Source organism: Solanum dulcamara, chromosome 8, assembly GCF_947179165.1.
Source record: "Solanum dulcamara chromosome 8, daSolDulc1.2, whole genome shotgun sequence".
Lineage (NCBI taxonomy): Eukaryota > Viridiplantae > Streptophyta > Magnoliopsida > Solanales > Solanaceae > Solanum > Solanum dulcamara.
Window position 1 is genome coordinate 79059344 of NC_077244.1, and position 26921 is coordinate 79086264.

At 34.2% G+C, this 26921-nt stretch overlaps 2 protein-coding genes and 1 pseudogene across 4 annotated transcripts; 2 read left to right on the plus strand and 1 right to left on the minus strand.

The window, feature by feature from the left end:
• The first annotated feature begins 2699 nt into the window (after positions 1–2699).
• Positions 2700–11408, plus strand: LOC129899454 (histidine-containing phosphotransfer protein 1-like). 3 transcript variants are annotated; one of them, XM_055974431.1, is made up of 7 exons: positions 2745–2859; positions 7418–7531; positions 7641–7771; positions 7864–7932; positions 8230–8301; positions 10294–10366; positions 11013–11408. In XM_055974431.1, exons 2-7 carry the CDS (start codon positions 7469–7471, stop codon positions 11061–11063), a joined length of 459 nt encoding a protein of 152 aa, XP_055830406.1. In that variant the 5' UTR covers positions 2745–2859; positions 7418–7468; the 3' UTR covers positions 11064–11408. The 3 variants fall into 3 exon arrangements, with proteins under 3 accessions (XP_055830405.1, XP_055830406.1, XP_055830407.1); XM_055974432.1 differs by lacking the exon at positions 2745–2859 and having other exon boundaries at positions 7339–7531; positions 10994–11408; XM_055974430.1 differs by lacking the exons at positions 7418–7531; positions 7641–7771; positions 7864–7932; ... (1 more) ...; positions 10294–10366; positions 11013–11408 and adding an exon at positions 3121–3853 and having other exon boundaries at positions 2700–2859.
• Positions 11409–19601: 8193 nt separating this feature from the next.
• LOC129899396 (LRR receptor-like serine/threonine-protein kinase SIK1) lies at positions 19602–21487 on the plus strand. Its single transcript, XM_055974349.1, has one exon. It carries the CDS (start codon positions 19990–19992, stop codon positions 21214–21216), a length of 1227 nt encoding a protein of 408 aa, XP_055830324.1. The 5' UTR covers positions 19602–19989; the 3' UTR covers positions 21217–21487.
• Positions 21488–24197: 2710 nt separating this feature from the next.
• LOC129901712 (gibberellin receptor GID1B-like) lies at positions 24198–26725 on the minus strand (annotated as a pseudogene).
• Between the last annotated feature and the right edge of the window lie 196 nt (positions 26726–26921).

The following is a 26921-nucleotide window of genomic DNA, read 5'->3' on the forward strand; positions in this document are numbered from 1 at the left end:
CGTCAATCAAAATTAAAATTGAAAAATAAAAAAAAACTATCAAATCAATGGCTAAGCAAAATTGTAAGAGCGAAATTTTCTCTTTTTTTTTTATGATTAATCTTCTTTTTGTGTACTTTGCCTTTAATTTTTGCTCAAAATCAAGATATGTTGTAGGTCACTCTCTCTCTCTGTTTTTTACTCGGTATGAACATGATTCGATCGATTCTCTCTTCACTGGCGCCGCCACTTTCAATCTCTCCGACAGACCTTTTCGATGTTTCTCCATCTTTTTCGTTTTTTTTTCATTTTTGAATTAGATTTTTTTTAAAAGAAAAGAATATAGGAACTGGTTGATTTTTTGAAGAAAAAAAGAAAGCATTTATTTGATCAATTCAAAGAGAAGATCCTATGAAAAGGAAAATAATGAAAAGAATAAAGAATGAAAAACGAAAAGAGAAAGAGAAAAAAAAATCCTCGAAGCGATTGTCATCGTCATTCAATGGTGAAGCTCAGGAAGGAGAAGAAGAAGAAAAAAAGAGAAAGAAAAAGATTTAAATAGTAAAATAAAAAGGTTATAAGTTTATTTAACAAAAAATATTGTAAAAAATAAATATTAATCTTATTTTTTTGGTTTCACGCTCTTCAGTAGAGTGATATACACTCTATATGTCAGATGCTGAAAAGGATTCAATAATTTAACTTTAAACTAGTTTAGGGGTGTATTAGGACCCCCGCAAAGTTTGAGTGTCTTTTTTAAAAATGGGTCATAATTTAGGATTTTTCTGTGTATTTTCTCTTTCAAATATATATAATAAGCTAATTAGTTTACAGCAAATATAGTCAAGTTTTATTTACATAAGAAATAGTCAAAATCATAAAAAAAAAAAATACACAATGACTATACAATATATCTTGTCAAAAGTCATAAAAATTGTACATTGACTATATAATATAGATTACGTATACATGAGTTATACACTGAATATACATTATGATACACTCTATATATTTGCGTATACGTGAATAGACACCGAATATACATAAATATACACCAAATGATCATTTTATTGAAAATTAAAATGACCGAATGACCATCTACTATAATTATCCCTAAAGATAATATAATCAATTTTTAAAATTATTTTATGTTTGGTAAAGAATGTCCTTTAGTCTTAAGATTATTATATTTATCGTTTAGTATATATAAATAGTAGGATAAAATAATCTTAAAAAACATCTCAATTCATGATATATACATCCTTATATATCACTCCAACCAAATGATTATGTTCCTTTTGACAAATTCTTAATGTGAATTTAATTATTAAATTCCAGCTCAAATGTAGTTGATCATCGTTTGGCCTTTGGATGTACATACATTATATACAGGAAGTTACATTTTGCTTCATATCTATATGCAACATAACTTAATAAAAACATGGCATATTTCTTACTCTTTAGAGTTGTACATAGGTATCAGGTCTTCATCGAATAATATCAATTAGATTTTTTTTGGAGAAAATCATATGACCAAGGTTATCATAACAATATTCTTTAATCTCTTAATCCTTTTTCTTAATTATTAAATTAAAGTCAAACAAAACATAATTGACAAAACACATTTTTACGAAGGTTGTTGTAGTTTTTGCATGTAAATACATATTTTTTTCTCGAGCAAACGATCAACGTGAAGGTTCAAGACTTAGCCGAGCATTAGTGAAGCTAGATTCTCATAGCAAGGCGCCTTGAGCTAGCGAAGCGCTGTAGTAGTGTCGAAGCCCTATGCGTCATAATGCTAAGCCAAGGAAACTCTGCCTCCTCTATAGAAAGAAGCGGTCAGTTGAATTCTGAACGAATTAGCTCTTTGGTAATGGCTTAATTTATGCATAGAAATCTCTTTACTTGTATGATTTAGATGTCTGGTATTTCTCAAAAAGGTGATTCGTTTTAGGAGGCCCTAATGACTATAGAGCGAACCTATCCAGTTTTTACAGTACGGTGGTTGGTTGTTTGCGGTGTAGTTGTATCTACCGTCTTTTTTTATTGATCAATATCAGCAAAGTAGTTCATCCAACGATAAACTTAATTTGAATTATAGAGCCACAACACAATCAAATTCGAATGAACAAAAATGCTGAATTGAATCGTACCAATCTCTACTGGGGGTTATTACTCATTTCAAAGACTTATAAGACTATTCTTAGCCTACTATTCAAGAATCTTTACTTGGAATGAATGATGAATGGATACGAGATTGGATTGACGTATAGAAACTATAATTACAGATTTAACCCCTTTCGCTTAGGAAATCTCAACTAGACGAGAGAGTATAAAGGTAACGTAATCATGTTGTTGTTCAGTGTACCACTTGTTTATAGCTTATAGCCTTATACAATGTCTGAACATCAAAAATAATTAAAAAGACAAATATTCTCAAAAAAAACAAACGTGAAAAAATTTTAAAATTTCAAATATTAAGTAGATGCAAAATCAATTATAATTATTATAGCAAGAATTGTTATCAAATTTTTAAAAAATGGCGCGAAATCTATCATTCGTAAAACAATCACACCCTCCTAATATGGAATGAAACAATTTTGAGACACTTAGTAACACAAAACAACAACTATAATTAGTGCAATAATAATCATTTGCAAAGCTATTTATGAAGCTTTGAACTAGGATTAAAAAAAAGGATTAAATTCCATAATCCTAAATTGACAAGGACCCTACTCTCTAATTTCTACAAGTCTCTCCCTTCGGGCGACAGATATACTATAAAAAATCAAAGTAGGTCTCCATTTCGGCAAGTTACACAGTTGCTCGTCGATTTGATTGATCTCAGAAATGGCGAAAGATTCTCCAAAAACTCCCAAGGTAAAATTTTCGAATGAATAATTCCTCTTTATACTTCTCTGTTGATTTGCTGATTTAAAATACTAATAGAAAAGATACGTCTATTTCTAGTTTTTGCTAAAAGTTGGAATAAATTTTCTTAATTAGAACAAATAGATATCTGGGATGTCATTCGCCTGAATTTTTGGTAGAAATAGTGTTAAAATTTTCCTTGTAGAAGGATTCCAATGGCTATTCTAGCTTTTGATTAGAGTATAAGAGAGGTGCTTTATTTTGCGACAGACGTCGTCGTCAAGGTCCGCAACGAATCCATCAGTGAGCGTATGGGCAGCACAATGTGGGAAATGCTTGAAATGGAGGAAGATTTCAACACAGGAAGAGTTTGAGGAAATCAGAAGTAGGTTTAATGAAGAACCCTTTAACTGCGACAACAAACCCAATGGTTCCTGTGATGACCCTGTAGATATTGAGTATGATTCTTCTCGAACTTGGGCAATTGACAAGCCCAATCTGCCTAAAACCCCATCTGGGTTTAAGAGAGAATTGTACCTAAGGAGAGATTACTCTAAAATGGATGCTTATTATTTCACTCCTTCAGGGAAGAAACTCAGATCCTTTACAGAAGTAACTACTTTTCTTCAACAAAATCCTGATGAGTTAAGTGATATTAAAGCCTCGGATTTCAGCTTTACCAGCCCCAAAATTATGGATGATACTATACCCTCTACCGCTCTTCTTGCCAACTCGAACAAGAAGGGTGCAACTAGTAGCACTAAATGAGTGTGTGGATGGATGGAGCTGGAATTGTTTGTTTGCTTTGTAGATGCAGTTTTAGAATCCTGCTATGCTTAAAGGTTCAAATTGTTCGCCATGTATTGTTATTTTCCATCTCTTGGGGATGCAAATCTCTTTTATATGCAAAAAAAAATCTCAACTGCTTAATTCACCTTTTGTAGCGATGGATTTGATTTGAACTTAAAGAAGTGAAGAAAGGAAAATTTCTTAGCCTTCTTTACTTTGATTTAGCTGCTAACTTGACTTTCCTTTTCTTCCCATTCAATTCAAACAAAGAATAGCAGCCTTGAAGCTTTGCTTCTTTCATTTCTTTATATGCTTGCCCCGCATAATTAAAAGTATATCTTCGCTTGCCAGAAAGAGAATGAACATTCATCTGGTCTTGATCCTTGTGGATGAAAAGACATGCTAGACAGTACCTGCATGACCGGTCTATATGCCAAAGTTCTTCAGAAATAGTTCCCAATTATATAAATTGCCTCATGTTGTTGTAAAATATAAACCATGCGCGCTTGTTTAGCTGTTCATACTGATGTAAAGCCTAAAGGGAGAATGGACAACTAGATGGTTTAGAATTTTTTTTTTTTTTTATAAGAGCTAGTTGGTTTAGAAGTTAGAACCTCTCTTATGCAAAGTGATTTCAGATTGGCTAAAGCCATAAGCGGCCCCCTAAACTTGTCCGCATTATTTCATTTTGACACCTCAACAAACCCTTTTTTCTACTAGACACTCTCACCATAATAAATTATGTGTATTAAACTAATACTTCACGCTGATGTGGCACAATAAGTGATATCCACTTGCCATTGTTTTACTTTTTTTTACTTTTTATTTTCACAAAAGAATCTTCTTTTTTCTTTCTCATTTATTTTTTTCTAGATAATAAGAGGGACAATTCTAATAAGGTTGAGAGAGGGGCGATTCTGATTGATGGGCAGGGGAGAGATTTGGTGGGTGTGTTGGGGTATAGAAAATAGGATTTCCTTTTCCATGTTTCGTTGTTTCATTCGTTCCTACACTATTTGAGAGTGAGTTGCACGCACTATGTTTTTTGGGCCAGTTTTCATTTTGTGTTTAAAAGGTACATATATATTGAGCTTAGAGTGTCTAGTAGGAAAAATGATTCGTTGAGGTATCAAAATGAAAGATGTGGACAAGTTTTAAGAGACTGCTTATGACTTTAGCCTTTCAGACTCTATACACAGAGTTGTGGTTGTAGACTTGTAGTGTTGAACCTCCCCTAGTATTCAGTATTTCTACCGTATAATTAACAGTTGAGAGTCAGGAGTCTGTATGAATGATCGTTTCCTGATTCAAGCTTAAAAAAACATGACAATGTTTGGCAAGGTCATGTACCAGAACTGAACCCGAATAATGTTTTCATAGAGATACTGAAGCAACATGTAACTTTCTATATTGAATATATGGACACCCAAATAGATGTAACCTGGCCTATGTTTGCACAAGAGAATATAGAAAGACAACTGCCGGATGCACTGTAGAAAGCTAAGAAAGACATGAGGAAAGCAAGAATACATTGTTGTTTGTGGAATACATCTGGTGCATGATTCTAGTTTCTCCAATCTGCAAATTTGCAGTTCCGGTCGTTCTACTCTTGTATGTTTGATAAAACAACAATTCAGATGAGTGTGCCTAGCATTCATATATACCCCCTCCCTGGCGTCTCTCTCAATAGATATTCCAATCCCAGTCCTCAGCAGATGAGGACTCACTAAAATGGGATCATCTTGGGTGATGTTCAAAAAACTCACTATCCTGTTTATAGCCTGTTCTTGGAAGATCTTAGTTTAGAAACACCATCATTCTGCCTCTTTTTTTTCTATAATCAAAAAACTCCTGAGGTCAAGTGCCACTCCACACGGTTCAAACCTGTCATATCCGCCTAACCCACACGCACCATGCTTGTCCCACTAAACTAAAGCTCTGGGGTTAACTGATGGGTTTTTCCATAGGTTAGCCTTTTCTTTTCTTCTGTTTGAAAGAAATGGGAGATGTTTTGATGGTGTATCAACTCCTATCCACTCTATGAAGGCTAAGTGTTATTGTATCGTTTCAGTTGGCACATTTTATCCCTGTATATACTCCTTATAATTTTTTGAACTTCGTTGTCAGCTCCTTGGTCATAGTTCAGCCTTCTTTTTGTATTTGAGCCGACTCAGTGTTTTGTGTATTATCTTTTATTAAGTGCATCTTCTTGATGCCATAGCTGAACAAATTTCTTCATAAAAAAAAGAAAAGAATCATCACCTGCATCTTCTTCATTTTTTGTTTTCTGGTGAATCTCAGTGGCCACATGTTCATACTACATACTGTGAAGCACATTCTTGCTAGTTTAAGCATCTCACAGTTATTTTCTTCACTTGTAATCCTATCTCTTTAAATCCATAAATATGTCGTCATGTCAAATCTTCCATGCACATTCAGAGGAACTGTACCAGATTGTTCCTCAGAGGCCAAATCCTTTGATCAATGCTTTTGGTAATAGTTTTAATTCCTGATGCTGGTTCTGATAGAAAGAGTTGCCACCGCCCATTGGGGCTTCATTTGTTGGCTCCCCTATCATCAGGTCACCAACTTATTTGTTCTTTGAGCACCAGGCAGGCTTCGGCCCTTGTTATACATTGTCTCAGGACTTTGAGTGGACGTGTATCTTTTGGTAAATAGTAGTCTGAGCCTGGTCACTGTGATCTGTTTGTGAGGAGGCACTCTTTGAGGCTATTTTTGCGTAATTTCTTAGAGATAGTTGACTCATGCCCTGGTATTCTAGAGATGTGAATTCTATGGCCTTCATGGTTTATTTCTCTCCAGCCATAAGATCCAGAAGATGCATAAATCACTCTCTGAAATCTTTGTTGGATATTTATATGCTATCAAAATTCTCGCCAATTTCAATAATTTTTGTGTGTCCGTTGGGGAATAACTGAACTGAACTATGAATACATGCTCTGCAGAATGTCTTCTCAGGGGACAAGGCACTATGAAGAAATCTTGAGCGCAAAAGAATGCAAAATGATCAAATGTTTAACTAGTTCAAATATGGAAGAACACTAAAGTCTGAGATGGCTCACATTGTCATGCTAAGTTGACAACACTAACATCATAGAATGATGTAACTAACAAACACATACCATGGAATGTAACTAACTTCCAAAATTGTTTGAATGGACTATGATTCTTTTCGGTCAATAATGAGTTTACAAAACCTGCCACTTACTTCCAACACTAATATTTGGCCAAAAGTTAATAGAGGAATTTTCGTGTATAGCGATAGCAATAATTTCAAACATAATTACGAAACATAACGATAATTTATGTATTTATTAAACGTAATTATAATTAGCTTAAAAATATAGCAGAATACATTGTATTCAAAGACAAGCGAAATACATTACATCTACTTGTGTTTTATGAAATACACTTATATCATCACACAAAACCATCCCAATCACTTGTATAAACGTTATTGTCTTTAACTCTATATTAAATATATTCTAATAAAATAAAAGTAATTATTTGATAATATCCAATTTTAGTTTCAATTTGATTGATTCTAGCGAAAAAGGAATTAAATTAACTCAATTCTCTTACACATCAAAAATTTGCTACAATAGGAGTTATTATTAGGACAAAAATGGAATTTCATTAATTTGTATTTTCGTAATATATTAACCATATTGAATGTGCCTTGTTTTTACGAAAGTCAATTCCATGTTTAGATCACCATTGATTTGGTACATTTAAAATTAGTATATGAAATCTGTAGATCTGCAATTCTTCAAGTGAGTTTTGAGTAGGGAGAACACAACCCCACATCATGGAAAGTTTAGCAAATTTGCAGAAACAGTTTATGGACTTCATTTCAGCTTTGTACCGTGAGGTGGCTTTCTTTTTTATTCCCAATTTGTTTTGCATTTATTTTAGTTTTTTATTTTCTGATGAGGGTTTCCTTTTGCTTGATCGTATATAAAACACTGTCTTTTGAAAAGGGATTCTTGGATGATCAGTTTCTTCAGCTTCAGAAATTGCAAGACGAGAGCAACCCAGACTTTGTTTTTGAAGTAGTTTCACTTTTCTTTGAAGATTCAGAAAAACTTATCAACAATCTGGCTGCAGCTCTGTGAGAAATAAGTCTCTTCTTATGATTTTATTTTGTTTACTTTTGAAATATTGGATCATTAGTTTTTTTGTTTTTTTTTTGTTCAATTTTAGTCAACTACAGATTGTGGATTTTAAGCAAGTTGATTCCCATGTCCACCAGTTCAAGGGTAGCAGTTCCAGGTATCCAATTTTTCCGTTTGTGCTTTACAGTTTTAGATCTTTGTCATTGATTAAACTACTTTAACTGATGCTTGAAGATGTATTTTTTGTAGACAAGTAATGCATCTTGAGCAAATTTTACCAAAAAAAAGAAAGTAATACATCTTGAGTGAATTTATTGTGATCAAAGATTAACCTACTTATCTTTTATGCTATTTGAATTTAGATCATAGTGATTAGGTAATTGAATTGAAGTCTTTCAGGAGTTGGTAGTATCCCGATTAATTGGTTGATCAGAATCTCTGTTATATTTTGCAGCATAGGTGCACAAAGAGTAAAGAATGCTTGTATGGCTTTCAAAACCTTCTGCGAAGAGAAGAACATTGAAGGGTGGGTATAGCTTGATGCTTTACAATTTTTGCCTTATCTATTTAACCGTTTAAGGTTTGGGGTTTTCAGAAGATTTACATAAAAAGATTTGACTTTGTAGACAGAGAGAAAAAATGATGTTGGAAATTTTGTTTTCTACCATGTACATCCATATGTCAATGTGTTTTTGTTAATTCATTGGTATATTGCATAGTGATAAAGTGTTTAATAGGTATCAATGTGTAGAAAACGTGATATTAGATTTACATACGGCCATCATCCAAGGGTGTGGATCTAGTGGTCAATGAAGTCCCAGGTTCAAATCCCATCAGAGACAAAAATACTATGTGATTTCTTCCCATTTGTCCTAATCTTGGTGGACAGTTACTTGGTACCTGTTGCTAATGGGAGGTGACAAGTATCCCGTGGAATTAGTCGAGGTGCACGCAAGTTGGTCTGGACACCATAACTATAAAAAATAAAGATACCTACGATCACGTGGTATATTCTTGGTTGTACGCAAAATATGTCTATAGGGCATTGTCTAAGTCAGACATTATTTGATGCTAATATGGCTCTTTATTTACGAAGGTACATGTCTAGAACTTTCCAATTTATCTTTTTCAGACATTTCTACTCCATTATAATTGCAATCACCAATGTTGTCGCGTCTTGGTGGCCCCACTCCAAGCATCCTGATCTCTTTGTGTTTCTGTCTATCGGGATACAATTTGCATAGTTCCAGTAACTAAACAAAACAAATCACGCTGCCTTGGAATTTTATAGCTACAGTCTCTGCAGATATAGAGAGCAGAGGGATTTGAGCAGAGATGTTTCTGGTTGGTAAAAAGGATAAATTGGAGTCTGCTTAAGTCTGTGTTGTTTTCCTAAGTATTTCGACTTCTCTTTGTTCACAATTTGAACATGAAAGGCCAACTTAATTGAAGCATCTTTTAGTAAAATCTGGGCATTTTGGTAAAGACCTCATTTAATTAGCTAGAAAAGGTCTGCCCTAACACTTAAAGAAGACATGGATTACCATACCTGCTGGCATATGGTGGAGTAGTTGGAAGGATAGGAATAGAAGATGTTTTGATGGACAGAAGATCTCAATCTTGAAAGTCAAATCTGATTGTATTTTCACGGTTTCTTCCTAGTGTAAAATGGATATAGTTGAGGATGTTGAAACCCTGTTGGTTGTTACAGTTCATAGATAATTTTGTATAGATAACAGCCAGGAGTAACCTTTCTTTTGCCTTTTATGGATGTAATCACAGCACTTCCTTAGTGCTTGTTTGATATCAATATCACTTTTAACATTTCTCAGCTTCATTTGTTTTGTATCCTATTATTTTGCAATCTTATATCCTTGCTACGATTTCTTCTTTCCTTATTAGCCGGGGTTTATCAGAAACAACCTCCCTACCCCGTAAAGGTAGCGGTAAAGTCTGCATACATCATATCCTCCCCATACCCCACTTGTGCGATTATGCTGGGTATGTTGTTGTTGTATTTCTCAAATAAAAATAGCTAGATTTTCCAGTTGTGTTTTAGTATTATATAGGACGAACTATTGTGCTTTTATACTTGCCATTCTCATCCAAAGAAAAAGTATATTGGAGAAACTATTAAAAATACATGTATCAACTGTTGCGTAAATACATACGAAAGTAAGTAAGACCATATAGCTGTGGCGTGGAGTTTCTAGAATAGTAAAAGGTCAAATAGGTAGTATTACTTGTTGATTCATTTTCCTCATAGGAACTTTCAAACTCTATGAGATAGCAGAAAAGCTAAAGCCTGTAATTTATTAATTGCTTTCAAACATGGAATATATAATCGTAAAATGGTAGTAAGAAACAACGAGCCCTATATTGTAACCTTGGTTAATTTGGGATTCAAGCCTTCATACTGTCTTGTTATTGTTTGGTGCATCTAAGTTTGACTTTTGAGTTGTACCCATGAGACTGTACTCTTATTTAGCTTTGTACATAATTTTATTTACTCGTGCAGGTGTGTGCAATGTCTGCAGCACGTGAAACATGAATACTCTCTTGTGAAGAGCAAACTTGAAACCTTGTTGAGGGTAAGTACTCTTCTACAAATGCATGAGATTTCCAGGTCTAAGTACCATACTGTTAAAGAAAATAATACTTAGTATATGATGCTAAAATTTCAATGGGTCAAGTGTGGGGATTCTGATGCTCAACGCCTCAACCATCAACTTAGATCTTTCACAAATTATTTCACGATAAAGTTTGACAGAATTCGTGTCATAGGTCATAGTATTTGACAAGCAATACCTTGAGGCTGGTGTTTGATAATGAAACTGCCCTCTCAGCGTTTCCTCATCTGATTCACTTTTTCCACTCAAGTAATGTTGGAGTCCTTGATTTCCTAGCAAGACATTTTTTATGTTTTCTGCTTATAACTACTTGAAAAAATTAAGTCCTCTTGTCACTTCCTTTTACCTGTTCAATGCCAGGTTTCTGACATTGAATTCTCTTCCATATTCTTCTTCTTAGGCTTCATACAAAACCTTTTATTCTCTGAGTCTTATATTTTTCCCAATAAGTTAAAGCTTTTGGCACCTTGTCTTTGATTTTCTCCACATTACCAAAGATGTCGTGACTATATGCAATACATCAATAGTTATTTAATGAAAATAGTCTTATTTTTCTTCCCCCAGTCTGTAAAATCAGCTAAATTGCAGCTTGTTCATAAAATTGCAGCTGGAGCAGCAAATCTTGGCGGCCGGTGGTAGGATTCCTGACCTGTCATAGGTGCTAATGATTTGAACAGCACACACCTGAGACAAAGATAGTAGAGAGAAAAGTTGGCAGAACAGATAAGTTTCAAGATTTTATGAGCTACTTCGATTGCTGGATTCTAATAGTTGTAGATGCAAAGAATTCCGTGTGAATATCAGATCTCCTACATCAAAATTCCTTTCACCTTTAAGGTGTTGAAATATTTATTATATTCTAGTTGTTGAACTTTTTCCCCCTTAATGGTTATCTCAATTCACTTGGTAAATGCTTTAGCCATTATTAAGTACTAGAACTTTTCATCTTGTTAAATTTGTAAATGACAGTGTTGATGCACATGGAAGTTTGTTTGACTGCTCTGTATGTAGTTCAATAAATCAGCTTTTCCTAAACAAGTAGTCAAAAAATAGGAGGCAAACTGACCTATTATCCATTAGCCAATTCGAAGGTCCAAAGCAGCATTTTATTGGATGTATAAATTTTAAATCTTTTAGTATACATATACTTGGTTCGAGTGGAAAACATCAGAATTTTCCATATTGGTTCTCAGTGGGTGATTTGGTCTTTTATATGGTCTTGGATAATTTTCACTTTCTGAGCTATCTTTTGAAATCGAGTGAAGCTCAAGGTCCATTATCTTATCATGTCACCAGAGTCTTAATTCTTGGTTTTGGACCTCCATATTATGTTGTCCCAGCTTCTGTTAGTAGGTCTGAGTGTGCAAAGGATGTTAGAACTTCCAACATCTGTTGTCAATGGGTGTTTTAGTCTGTTTATTTGGTTTTGAGCAATCTTCACTTAATTGAATTGACATTTAGGATTGAGTTAAGCTAAAGATTCATTATCTAATTATAAGTAACAAATTCAGTTGAACTCGCCTTGATCCTCTTCTGCTAAGTAGTGAAAGCAGTGTAGTTGGATGAAAGAGATGTGACATGTAAGTTGTATAAATGCGCACATTCTGTTTTATCTTCCTTTACACTCTGTTTGTTGTCTGTCCATAGTAGTAATCTTAAATTTGGTTAACTGCAAAAACGCCCACGGTTGTTGGGGTTGGTGCAATCTTAACACACACACACCTCTCCATGCATTTACTAATTCACCTATATAGACCTATAGTTGCCATATTTTGATCTTGAGATTTAGATGCATGAAAATGAATGAAGGGTAAGGTAGCATGAATCCTCGTAAAGGCTGCCTAACATGCAACTTTGCGATACGTATGTGAGTCACATGTTTCTCTAACAACCATACTCCATACATACTAAGATTTTAATAAAAAGGCCAAGTTTTTTCATGCTATATTATATTTATGTTCTTTATAACAATATTCATTGTAGTAATCATAAAATATCTAAGCAAATGATGTTGTAAATACAATTTTTTTGGCTGTATAAAATTATTTTAATTAGGATCTCTGAATATACTAACCATGGGGTATAAGTACCCAACGTTGATTTGCAATGATGGGGGAAGTGTTTGCCTTCATAATTGGGAAACAATATTTTTATTTGTTGAAACTTAAAGTTGACTACTCCATCACTCGTAATTTATAACTTTTTCTGATAGAAATACTCATTGCTTATACTCATTCTCATTTCTGGCAAATGTTTGCTTCTACCAATCGAGGGAATGATTTCCTATACCTAAAATTATCCTACAGAATCTTCTCTGTTTTATTTACAAATTTCATGAATTGTTTTTTTTTATTAATTTTATGTAAAAAGGGTCATAAGACAAAAATGTTAATTAATTTATAATTAATGAGCTATAAAATCATATATTCCATTTATGAATATATTTTATATGTTGAATATATTCCCTTAGTTTCTTCATGTGTTTATATTTTAATTCTTCTTAATGAAAATCTTAACTTTGTCACTGACTCTCATGTTTGTTATCCCCGCACTTTTGTACATCGGAACATGTTTTTTTTCTAAAAGGTTGTCATGTGATCCATGTTATCTATGAAGTTCTATGGGAGTAGTGACGGTTGAAAATAGGTTTGGAAGGATTTGAAAGGAGTTGGAAGCCAAATAATGAGTCTTGGTAATCAACCTGCTTGCGTAAACTACCGACTTAGATGTCTTACATAATTAAGCTACTTGAGTACATGTCGAGCTTAAGTAACAAGGATTACACAGGTTCTTAAAGTGAGACGAGATTACGAACCCACGAAAGAGGAATAAGGAGGCGATGCACCTACTTGGACCAAGTAGGTGACGCACCTGCTAGGGTAGACCCCACCCTTGCCACGTGGCAGCCATGGGGTGGCTGCATGGATGAGGTGGCTGCCTAGGAGTTGGACACATGTCACCCTTAGGGGATGACACGTGTCACTATCAAAGGGAAGATATATAACCCTAGTTAATGACTAAGGGTTCCATTTCTTCATCTTCCCACTTAAGAAACTTAGAGAAAATTTGGAGGGCAAGAAGAGAGGGAGCTACGGCCAAGCTGCAACAAGGTAAGGCTTTCGATTTTAATCCATAAATTAATTATTTAAGGTATTTTTCGATCACGTGAAGGTGTTCAACAACGTAAATTACTTGTTGGTAAAGCAAGAAGGTCCAACGAAAAGTCCATCAACTTTCAGCCACGTTGAGCAGCTCTCTAGGTTAATTTTCAGCAATGTAAGGTTCTTCTTTTCAAATTGGAGTTGATGATGTTGTAACAGAGTAGTTTACTTTGTATTAAGTGGGGTCGGAGGTAAGAAAATCACGTAGGTATTATTGACGTGATAAACGGACAAAATTGGAGGCGTTCTAGTTCGACTAAAGTGTGATTGTTGTTGTCGTTATTATAGTATTGTATTTGAAGGTACTCGTGTATGTTGAGGGGCTGAAAACATGGCTATGGATGAGTACACGTGCTGCTGGTTGTAGCCACGTTATACTCCTTTTCGTGTGATTGCATTTTTACGAAATAAAGATTGAAAAACCGTATTTTAATGCTGTAGTTTTGAGTGGGCTGTTTGGAACGTGTATTGGTTAATTATTGAAGTAGTGTTATTGTATATGGATGTTGGTTGTTGTGATTGTTGTTGCGGCTGTACTACTCGGAGGTTAATTGGAAGTTCGGATAGGGCGATTATAAGGGAGATATTGTCCGATTTTCGTTAACTTATTAACTAACTAATAGACTAGTCGAAAAAGACGAACGAGGAAATGATTCCTATGGATACTTGAATGTAGATTTAGGAGCTGGAAAGTCGAAGGTTATTAATATTAGAATTACTTGCATGTTGAATAAGTTCAACGGGTAATGAAGCAAACTTGGTTACGATTGGCCCATAAAAGATGTGTAAAGCTATCTTTTTTTTCTCTTGGCATGTCTTAGACATAAGTATATATGATACGAGCTGTGGGGGTAATTCCATTCATAAGCTTCGAGTATGATTCATGGCTTTTATTCATTTCTGAATGTTAAGACTTTTAAAGTAGTTAAGCTACTACCCTCGAGCCTTCTATATGTTGAATAGTATTTGAATGTATAAGATCCTGCTCCTAGGAACTTTACGATGACAAATGTCTCTGATTTCATAAGGTGTTTAGCATTGTCTTGATACATGTCTATAATTCATGAGGCTCCATTTGATACGATCCCTAATGACATTTAGAAGGTACTTGAGACGATTACTATCCTGATCTTCAAGTAATGGTTCACTTGACTATTTTATTGAGTCTCAAATGATGGTTTAATTTGCATATGGTTACCCACTACTCCGCTCGTGCATACTGTTAATACATCATTCACCAAGTCCCATAATGGGCCGGATATGTTATCGTGTACAGCTTCACTACCTCTTCACCGAGTCTCGAGCCAGGTATGATATATGTATACGATGATATGATGATAGCACCGAGTCCCTCACTAGAGGGTCGGGTACGGTATGATATATATGATGATATGATATGATGACATGATGATATGATGATGGCACCGAGTTCCATGACGGGCCGGATACAGTATAAGTGTACACTATATCTTCACCAAGTCCCTCACTAAAGGGTCGGGTACGGTATATATATATATATATATATATATATGCATATGATGATATCATGAAATATTTTGTAAAACCGAGTCCCACAACGGGCCAGGTATGTTGTGTGAAGATGATATACATGACTTCATTTCATAAGATGCAGGTACAGTGATTTGTTAATTGTTCTACTTGTCTCCTGCATCCCTACTTCAGCTATAGTCTCATCTATGCTATGTTATGCTTTATATACTCAGTACATGTATCGTACTGACCTCCTGTCTTCGGGGGGCTGCGTTTTATGCCCGCAGGTACAGATGTTTATTTCGGGGATCCGTCAGCTTAGAATTTCCACTCAGCTATTTTGAAAGTGCTCCATTGTGCCGGAGCCTAGCTTTTAGTACTAATCTTCTAATGTATATACTCGTTTATTCAGGGATACGGCGGGGGCCCTGTCCCGCCATATGATACCGTTAACACTCTTAGAGGTCTGTAGACATGTGTATATGGGTTATATGTAAGTTTTGTTCAGCTATATCTATATGATGTGCTGTGAATATTAATATGGTATGGCAGCCTTATCGGTTTGCGTGCCCTTTCATGATTTGATTAATGGTAACTCCTCAGGAGACAAATGAAAGAGGCTATATGTATATGGGAACGTTATGATCCAGTGGAGTTCTTATGTATAGTATCACATTGTTCCTAGTTCGACTTGGCTACAACTGATAGATATGTATACGGGGGTCCAGGTCGGACCCCAGTCATGGTCTACGGGATTGGATCGTGACAATGTTGTTTGATGAGGACAAAATTCTGTGAAATACACTCTCTTTACGGTACAACTAAAAATAAGAGGGTTGATCAAAGAAAATAAATTTGGTAAAGGTAATAATCCTTTTGGGAGCAAAAGGAAATGCAGTAATGTGTTGCGCGTATTGTTTTTTTTTAATGGTAAAGCATAAGCAATATATTCTAATGGGTGTTTTGGGTTGAAGAAAAATGGAAGACGAAAGGAATTGTGCTATTCTTTTTTCTAACTATTATATTGATTTCTCTACATATATTCGTGAGTAGTGTCCTTTCTTTTTCTCTACAAATCTTTCGGCTTTTGTAAAAGCATATATCTGATAGCCCAATAATTGTATAATTGAACATCAAATTATTATTAGTCAATGATATAGTTGCAAATTGGGGCATATTCATCATTTAATTATATGTACCAGCAACCATTTGTTAGAGACCTTTATACTCTCTTTTTTATATATATGGAAGAATGTTTGATTTAAGAATATTGGAACAAAGACGTGTTTGCTCTTTTTCTGATACAAAAAAGAACCATTTTGTAACTACTACTTTGCTTTGACTTTAAACATTGAAACAACTAAAAAGCAAATGGTGGGGAATGGAAACCAATAATATCATAACAACTTCAAGTCATCACTATTATGAAGAGTGAAGACTCGTATCTTAGTGAAAAGCAAATATGATTACTCAGTATGTGCTTGTACCAAATAATTAACTCATTATTAGCCACTTTATAATCTTTTTGATGTGACTCTCTCCCTATCACCATTACTATTGGTTAACCGTCAGGTGAATTTAGAATTTAAAATTTTATCATATTTTAGTTGATTTAAAATCTATTACTTATATTAATTTAGCAAACTATTGAATACACAAATTTTGAAAAAGTTATTTAGTAAGGACGAATCCATAACGTTGACACTACGTAGATCCATATTTGTTAATTATTAAAATATGACTTTTCAATCTACTTATTTATGTTACCTAAATTGATTTATGAATTTTTTGACAATTCACTTTATTCAGCACAAAATAATATTGAAATCACAAGACAAACTAATATTAATATAGTTTATATCAAAAGAGAAATAATATCTAACATAGTACAAAGTGATATTCAATTTTATGTTTGAGTGAATTTATTTAAATATTTCTCTTTCAGATTATTATTTTGATTTTTTTAAAATTATATAAATATAGCCTTTGAAAAGCATTAGACTGTCACCTATAATATTTTAGATCGTTATCTAATATTTTCTCATTGAACTTTTAGGGCTTTACATCAAAATCTAGAAAAGTCATAAATTGCAAAACAAATAAATAAAAGATCATATACTAATTAATCGCTAATCTCAAAAAGTCGAACATTTATTCTGCTTATGTGGATAATTACGAAAGAGCGCGATCCGACGTGGAAGTACTCAGCAAGAAGGCCGTAGGGCCCATTTCCGTTTGGGCCCCAAAAGAGAGAAGTCCATACATAACAAAGACAATAGGAAGAAGTTGATTCACCGTCACCGTCACCGTCACCGTCACCGTCAGTCAACTGTCTTTTGCTTTTCTTCCCACAGTTCCTCCGTGTTGTTGATGTAACTGCCATACTTATTGCATGTTTGTTTCTACCAAGAAATAACAACAATCTAGAATTTTTGTTCAAATCTTATTAAAATTTTACTTAATATGTACATGTAATTTAATCTAAAATTCATGAATTATATTTTTCTAAATTCAGAACCTATAAACTCAAAATCATATCATATGCATAATCAAAAAGCTTTGTTGTGCCATATACTTTCTCATTAGCGATATATATCCACACAAGCATATTATTATAAAAACTATTAAAATTATATCACATGCATAATCGAAAAGCTTTGTTGTGCCATACACTTTCTCATTAGCTATATATATCCACACAAGCATATTATTATAAAAACTATGTAGTAATTGAAAAATTACATAACAAAGTATGAATGTCCAAGAAATTTTCGAATAACACTACATACATGATGTTAGGATCGGATAACATATAAGGAATTAGTAGCAATACTCCTAAATAAATATAAAAATGTATCGAGTATCTCTTGATCATTTTGTGGACAAAACACATATTATATATCTATTGATTTGATGGAAATTTAGGCTTCTAAGTTATGGGGGAGAAATGAAGACATAGAATATTAGTTTCATTTACTTTAACTTAATTTGGGTAAGCATCCCAACTATAGACCCTTTACTTTTGTGTCCACTACTACTGGGAAAATAAATTTCTCTCTTTTTCTCTTTTTCAGTTCTAAGTATAACAATGAGAGCGCAACAAAACATTTACTTCGAGGATATTAATTATTAAATGTGAAATGACCTTCTCATTATCCTCTTATGTTTGGAAGAATGGAATCCAGTAATAAATAACGAAAAAGAAAAAGGAGGTTATGGAGTTATGAAAAAATTAATTAAATTTAATGTAAATCAAGTAACCTTAAGTTGAACAAATACGTAAAATCAATGCAATTAATGAAACAAATGATGCCCAAAGTTGAGTATATATATGTATAATATTTGTCCATTATTGACTTTGCACACGTATTAAGAAATTATAAATAAAAGGATAATTTTATCATATCACTATTTTAATATAATAAATATAATATCTTGAAAAATGTAATAGAAAAAATGACTATATTTTAATGATAAAGATAAATTAAGAACTAAATATAATTATTTTTTTTATTTTATAAATTAAATAAGTATTGTTGGATACATATTTTTATTTTTAAAATAATAGATAAGTAATTAAAGATGGACCGAGAGAGTAACATTTTGCTAAACATTACACAAAGATAGAGTTTATATATGAGAAACTACCGGAATGGTAGCCATTCTGCATAGTCCACAAATTTATTTAAATTTTAATTTTGTTTATTGAAAAAATAAACATTTTAATTAATAGTAAACTTTGTTCAAAGTGGTTATAGGTAAATGAGTTAAAATCGAACAAGTTCATTTATTTAGGCTAAAATATTAGGATGGTAGATTAATACGGAAGTATAATCTTCTAGATCGGAAGGGTGAGAGGATAAGTTGGATCTTTGAAGAGCCTCCTTTTATAGGGCACAAAAAGTAAATCGTCACTTTAATGTGAAACGACATCCGTCTGAAGAGATTGTATTGTTGCACGTGCAAATGTTCTAATACCTCTGTTAAAATTGATTGTTCAACAAATGGACGTACAACTCAAGATTGATTGTTGAACTTATAATAGTCATGATTGACGTTTCTGTGTATAAGACAATCTTCTCTCGATTGAAGCCCCTACAAAATGTTCAATCGTGTGACAAACAGGCATCGAATCACCTCATGACATATGAAAGGTTATTTCTCTTGATCATAACAAGTATTTCTTCGGTGTGGATTTCACCACGTTTTAGTTATTATGATCGATTTGTTCCTTTTCCTAGCTGATCCGATTTCCCCCCATAGAAATTTCAAATATTTTTATTTTACTTTAACACAATTATTGTCCAAAGACATATATTAGTATTATAGAAAGCTATATTACAAACACACAAAATAAAAAAAAAACATAAAAGAGAGTTACAAAATATAGTTTGATGATTGTGCAAACCCAAAGGTCACGTGGAGCTCGTCTGAATCAGCTGCCCCCGAACCTGCTGATCTGTCACTCCAAAGCTCAGGCTCGTAATATCCAGGTAGGCTCGTACAACCGTTTGGCCTTAAGAACCTCTTCCCGATAAACAAATAAAACACAACATTAAGTACAACCAAAAAATAAGGAAAAAACAATAACTCTGTACCTACTGTCTTGTAAAAGAGAAGAAAGTGACTGTAGAACTATCTGCTACTCAATTCATTCATCTTCTTCTTCTCTCCTCAAGCCACTAATTTCTTATATCAATTTTGTTGAAGAAGATTCAGCCATAACCAAAAAAGCTTTTGCTTTCCTGTGAAGCTACTTTTTTTTTTTTTACTTTTTTGGCCTTTGCTGTTGGTTTCCATTAAAGCTTTCACAGACCCCCCATTTGACCACGACAACCTGTTGCTTCTCGCGGAAAAGAAAACTGAAAAAGATTTAATTTTTACCTTATATAAGCCTTTTGTATCATTCTTCTCTTCAGCTATACGGTAATTATGATACCATTCTTTGTATTTCTGACTCCCCTGTTTTTTCTTCTTCTGCAGAATAGTTTCTTTGTACATGGGATCTTAGACCCAATTGATTTCTTAGCTTTACAAGCGATTCGAAAAGGCTTAGATGATTTGCCGGGTTCCAACTATTTTGCCTCTTGGGATTTCACTTCTGAGCCGTGTAACTTCGCCGGAGTTTACTGCGATGGAGATAAAGTGATCGCCTTGAATCTCGGTGATCCCAGAGCTGGATCACCGGGTTTAACCGGAAATTTGGATCCTTCTATTGGGAAACTCTCTGCTCTTGCTGAGTTCACGGTGGTTCCGGGTCGGATAACCGGTGCATTGCCGGAAAGTTTTTCTCAGTTGAAGAACCTGAGATTTCTAGGAGTTAGCCGGAACTTTCTCTCCGGTGATATTCCGGCGTCATTAGGCCTGCTCCGGGAGCTACAAACTCTTGATCTTAGTTTTAATCAGCTGAGCGGGAGTATCCCTTGGGCTATTGGAGCTCTTCCAGCATTGTCCAACATTATACTCTGTCACAACCATTTGTCCGGTTCGATCCCACCATTCGTATCCCAAAGATTGACCCGTTTAGACCTTAAACACAACTCACTTTCAGGTACCCTTTTGCCTAATTCACTACCTTCATCGCTTCAATACTTGTCATTGTCGTGGAACCAGTTAACCGGTCCAGTGGATTATCTGTTGACTCGGCTGAACCAGTTAAACTACCTGGATCTTAGCTTGAACCGGTTCACCGGCTGCATTCCTGGAATCTTATTTACTTTTCCACTCACAAATCTTCAGCTACAGAGGAATCTATTTTCGGGTCCGGTTTTACCCATTTCACAGGTGACAATTCCGACGGTGGACATCAGCTTTAACAGGTTTTTCGGGGAGATATCTCCATTATTGTCTAATGTGGAGAATTTGTATCTGAACAATAACCGGTTCACGGGTCAGGTGCCGTCGGTCTTGGTGGACCGGTTGTTATCGGCCGGAATACAGGTTTTGTATTTACAGCATAATTTTCTGACGGGGATTGAGATTAATCCTACGGTGGAAATTCCGGTGAGCAGTTCATTGTGTTTGCAATATAATTGCATGATTCCGCCGGTTCAGACCGCTTGTCCGTTGAAAGCCGGGAGGCAGAAGAGTAGGCCTACAAACCAGTGTGTGGAGTGGAAGGGGAAAAAGAGTGAAAAAACAAACAATATTACTGGATAAATTATGGCTTAATTTTTTTAGATTCTTTCATTCAATTAAGTTTGTTTTGTTCTGTTTGTGGTGAAATTATTATGGACTGGGCTTAAACTAATAAAAAAAGAGCAAATGTGCATAAAGGAGAGAAACTTAGGAGAGTAAAAGGGAAGGGTGTAGTTGGATCCTATTATTTTTATGTTATTAAGCCAAAAGAGTGACTAACAATTTTGGCATTTCTTTTTGTAAATTAGGGTACGTGTTGGTGTTGCCTAATCAATTATTTGGAATTTACGGATCTCAAGTTCAAAGAAATTATTTCTCTCCTTTTTAGTTCTAAGCTTTGGTGCATTGAGCTGTGATGATGTTATGATACTGTTTCTAACGTTCAAGATGTCAAGTGTTTGGTGGAATCGATGTATGTCGTGTGTTGATGTTTGCCACCTTTTTCCTGTTTAGAACAAGAGAGACAGAGACAGAGAGAGTAGGTAGGGGGGTTGTTTGGATACTCAACAAACTCTACATAATTGGATTGAGAGGCATCTCCATTATTTCCTCTTCTTCCCGTTTTCATGATGTTACATTAATCAGTTAGTATTTGCCATGACAAGATTTCTCATTTTTTAAATGACTAGTAAAGTTTTCATTGTTTAGAGTACTACTAACACACTCACAATTCTCTCTCATTTATTTTTCTTCCTCTCTACAAATCAAAAACTCTATTTTTTCTGAAAAAAATTGACTTCATTGCTGAAACTTGAAGATTTAAAAAATTGTAAAGGTTTAGCAATAAAGTGGGGGATAGACATTATCCTATATATTAAAATTGATTTATCTTCCCGTTCCTGAAATTTATTTTTCTAACAGGTGGTACGACTTTAACTACATCAGTAAACATGTTCTCTTTTATGGTATTTTAAGAAAAACTCATCTGTCTTTATATATGTTACTTGGTTTTAGTTTTCAAATTTATTACTCATTCCGTTTCGACTTTGTTTGACATTATTATTCTTGTTATAGTTCCCTCCATTTATATATTTTCTTAATGAGATTCTTTATAATCATACTAATACTATAAGAACATTAAATTTCGTGCCCATTTAAACTAGGTCAAATACAGTGAAAAGGAAGAGTAAAATATTTGAATATAGGGTGGTAAAATTGACCACATTTCCTATAGAATGAAGGTAGGCCAACGTACTCAATTCATTTTCAGTCCATTCTGGAATTTCCCAGATATTCCATTCCACACTATTTGCTTACACTCTCTCTTTTTACATGTTATTTAAAAAATCATCAATAAGAAGGATAGTTTTACTAATTTAATCCTTAGAAAACTTTTTTGGAACTTTACACTTTGAAAAAAATTTAATTAATTGTAAGGGTAAGATGTAATCAATTATATCTTGATTTTTGTGAATTGACAAGTAATTTGGGATAACTATTTTTGATAATGTGGACAACTAATATGGGATGGAGGGAGCTAGTAATTGTTTACCTAAGACCGTTCACATGGTGCATTGTTTGATTACTATATATATATATATATAAAAAGTACTATTAACTCAAATGTGAGAATACATATGCCTGATTTTTTGTCATAAAATTGGGGCAGATGCTGCTGCTTCATTCCCATGCAGGAGCCATGAATATTGTACGTTTAACCAAACAATATTAATAGTCATAAATTAAGATGAGAATGTGACTAGTTAACTATATATGTTTATTAGTGATATCATGTATTTATTGGATTGTTGTACAGCAAGTAACAATAACTGTGGTGTGTATATATTTGGGGGCTCAACGCATCATTAATATTACACGATAGAGTCGAGAAGGAGGGAATTAATGAGAGTCACGCAAAGCCATAAATGCTTCAAGTAAGGAACACACATTGGATTAAATGAGTGAGCTTTGGAATTAGAATTTTAGTAATACTTACATACAAATCCCAGATATATTATGGGCAATGAGCCCAACTTACAGGTTTCTACTCTAGGAATAAACATGTTCCCAAACAGGTCGGAATGTGGACATTGGGCTTTACATAGATGAATGCTCAACTCAGATCCTCCCTTTGGGCTGATTTAACCATTTAGATTTCTGCACAAATTACTCTTTATTTGGGGTCTAATGTTAATTTGATTCTATGTAGCTCAAATTTTATTCTATGATCTAAAAAATTGCAAGTGAATAAAACGAGCATCATTTATTAAATATATAGATATCCCAAAAAGGGATATACATAATCAGGGGAAATTTAATTTGGAGCTTATATACAATTGAGTCTTATGTATACAATTTTACTATACTATTTTTTTTTAGGCGTGCGTTTCTAAAATTTGAATTCGTGATCTCCCAATTGCATCAAGGCTTCCCATTTACCAGTAATTAAGACACATATGATCTCAATTTCTTACTCCTCCAATCACCTTTTTTTGTTTGAGCATAAAATATAATACTACAAAGTAGGGTTTTGTTATTTTAGATGGAAGGGATTTGAGTTTGTCACAATCTCATTGGCCTGTTGACCCCAAAGCGGACGCATTCCCTTTGTGGTCCACCCCAATTTTATGCTGGCATACAAAAAGGAAGTCTCCTTTTTTTTTTTCTTTTTTCTTTTCTTCCCCTTCTCCCATAAAAAAGGAGCAAAATACTTACACGCGCTAAATGTTAATTACTCCATGTGTTTCAAAGTTATGTAGTACAGTCGAATTTCAAGAGTGTTTTGTGAATTTCAGCATGAAATTTTTAATTATTTTTTCAAATAAAATTTATATATTTTTAAAATTACATAATAATTATTATAATTAACAATTCAAAATATTTAAAAGATATATAAAAAAATTATAATAAAAAAAAATTATTTGAATTTCAAAATCTGAAAAGTCCCATATAAATTAAATGAATCTCTTAAACATAATTAAGTGATAAAAATTTATGTAAAAGACTAGTCTTATATTCATTATTTTGGTGCTGAAGGATCAAATTATGAGTAACAGAGAGAAGACGACTAAACTCTATATTACATCTCTAGAGCACAAGTATAACAAAAGTAAGTTGCCACAGCATGAAATTATTTCGAGTGGCCAATCAGATCCATGCTGGAAAACAACAAAAACCAAGAAAACTACTGCCTTACAAATACCACTAGCAACCCCATCTATAGAAATACCCAAAGTAAGCTCAAAAACAAGATGCTTCTTGAAATTGCTAATAAGTCAAAATTCGATTTGGCTGCCTTTGTGGCTTTTACAACAAGAACTGATCCTCAGATGGAGAATAACAACCCAACAGGCCTCCAGAAGACGTGAAGGCAGTCATGTTAACACACAGTATCTACGTAAATCGTCTAATAGTATATACTAGTACTAAAAAGAAAACGTGAGTGGAATGGTATGTATAACTAGCTGCCTGTGATTGAAGTTAAATGAGTCTATGAAGAGTGAGGATGGATGAAACTGGTTATCTTCTTCATTAGGCAGCGAAAATGGTCGTTATTAGGCAAGAAATAGAAACCAATTGTTGCTAGTTTTAGATAAAGGAGATTGACCTAATGCCCTGATTCTTGCAGACCTTTAACATAAGCCAATTGCCAATCTTGAACAAGATTCAAACCAGCCACCACAATTAGGCTCTTTGGAAATTTAAGTCCTTCAAGGCTTGTACCTCTAGGCCCAAATATATTACATGCTGGATGGTCTCTATCTTCCCCTTGTGGTAAATATGCCCTCCAGTACCAATCCCTATCTTGAATTGTAACGAAAAATTTCCCATCCAATCTTTTCTCTGATTCAGTCCTCTTTTCCCCACCAAACATTGGATGAAGAAGAATATTACCTGATACTTCGACTCGTGCTTCAGCAGCCCTCACACCAACATGGTGAGCAATGTTACCACCACAACTATCACCAGCTAAGTAGACATGAACTTTTCCATCCTCCCCACTAGTAAGCCAGGGCCTTGATTTTATCCATTTAAGCACAGGGGTATTGATGTTCAGGTGACCGTCTATAGTTGACAGAAACAACAACAGCCTTACAAATGCTAACAAGGCGACGACAGAATGTATCGTAAATAGCACTATTAGCTGGGGAATGAGTAAAACTTCCACCATGAAAGAACAAAATAACAGGAACAATTTCTGTGGTGCTCAAAGGGTTTTGATCAAGCTCTACTTTACCCCATTCATCCTCATTGTCTGGAGCAGGTCTATATAAGCAAGCTTGTTGACCTATCAACTACATCAAAAAAGTAAACACCATCAACTGGGAAGGAGTTTGCAGGGACCTTCCGCTCCAAGAACTCAGCCAAATCGCGATTGAATGTGCCATCAGGCCGACGAAGCATGTTGTAAGCCAGTTTGAAATTGGAGATGAGGATCCATGTATTAAGTGGAACCAGCCTCTGCAAAAGGACACAAACTCTAAGTTATGGACAAAACAAGCCATCACCAATATCTCTGTACTAGAAGTAGATTGATCAAAGCAAAATGTGTGAAAGAAATGGAAATGATTGTCCAAGTCCATATATTATCCGATTGGGGGACTCTTAACAAATGTACCTTTTGCAATCCACAAATAGTTATTACAAAACAAAAAAAAAACATCTGAAAAAATATTTCTTTTTACATAGCTAGAAAATCGAAATAATGAAGTGTTATGCTAAAATAGCAAACCAAATTTTAAATGACCATTTATTAGGAAAACAAATGAGAAATATACCAAAAAATGTACAAAATATTAAGAAAAAATATTAACGTAATAATTGTGTCTCACACACATTTTCTCCTTGCAAAAAATTATCAAAGACCCTAGAACTATCGTGGATGCTATCATACTAAAAGAAATGAAATTCTAATAAAGTCAGGGCAAACGTTGAACGAAAATCAACCTTGAAACCTCAATAAGGTAAGAACAAAAAATAATTTTGTAAGGGGAGATAAATAGGTACAAATACGCCAAAAAAAGATAAAATTGAAACAGCACATCCATGAGAAAAGCTCATATTGAGAAATCAACGTTAAAAGATTCATAGTTTTACCCGGAAAAAGAGTTTGGGTTTAATTTTAGTTTGTCTAAAAATGTTATAAAGAATCAAACATGAAATGCTGGTTGGATTAGAATAAGTAACAAAATAGACAAGAAGAGTGCACGAGATAGAAGAAGTGGCGGAACATAAGAAATTGACGAGAAAAAAAGTACCTTAGATTGAGCAGCGTTAACTTCATTACCACCTGCCATATATTATATATATATATATTGGGTAGTGTGGAAGAATGAATCAATGTTTAGAGAGGGGAGAGAAAATGAAATTAAAAAAGAGATAAAGATAGTTAACAAGAGATGGGGCCGGACATGGAGGAAAAAGCAAAGAGAAGAAGAGACGACGACAAAGCAGGGGCGGGGGGGGGGGGGTCCAATCTCAATATACACACACTTCGGCTCATTTCTTCATGATTTCATATACTTTCTCACAAATACATGCATACTTCTCCATACATGTAATATACTATACTAGTACAACATCAATTCAAATACTTTTTTCTTTATTCATAAGCCCTACACTACAAGTACAATTCACTACTCACCACTAATTTACACATATTCTAGCTTTCCTTGCGTGCGGCCGTCACCATGGCACGTGGTGGAATCAGTCTCCTCGATTGACCAAACTACCCTAACTATCTCAATCAAACGACATTGAAGTATGACACGTGTGCGTGACGCCAT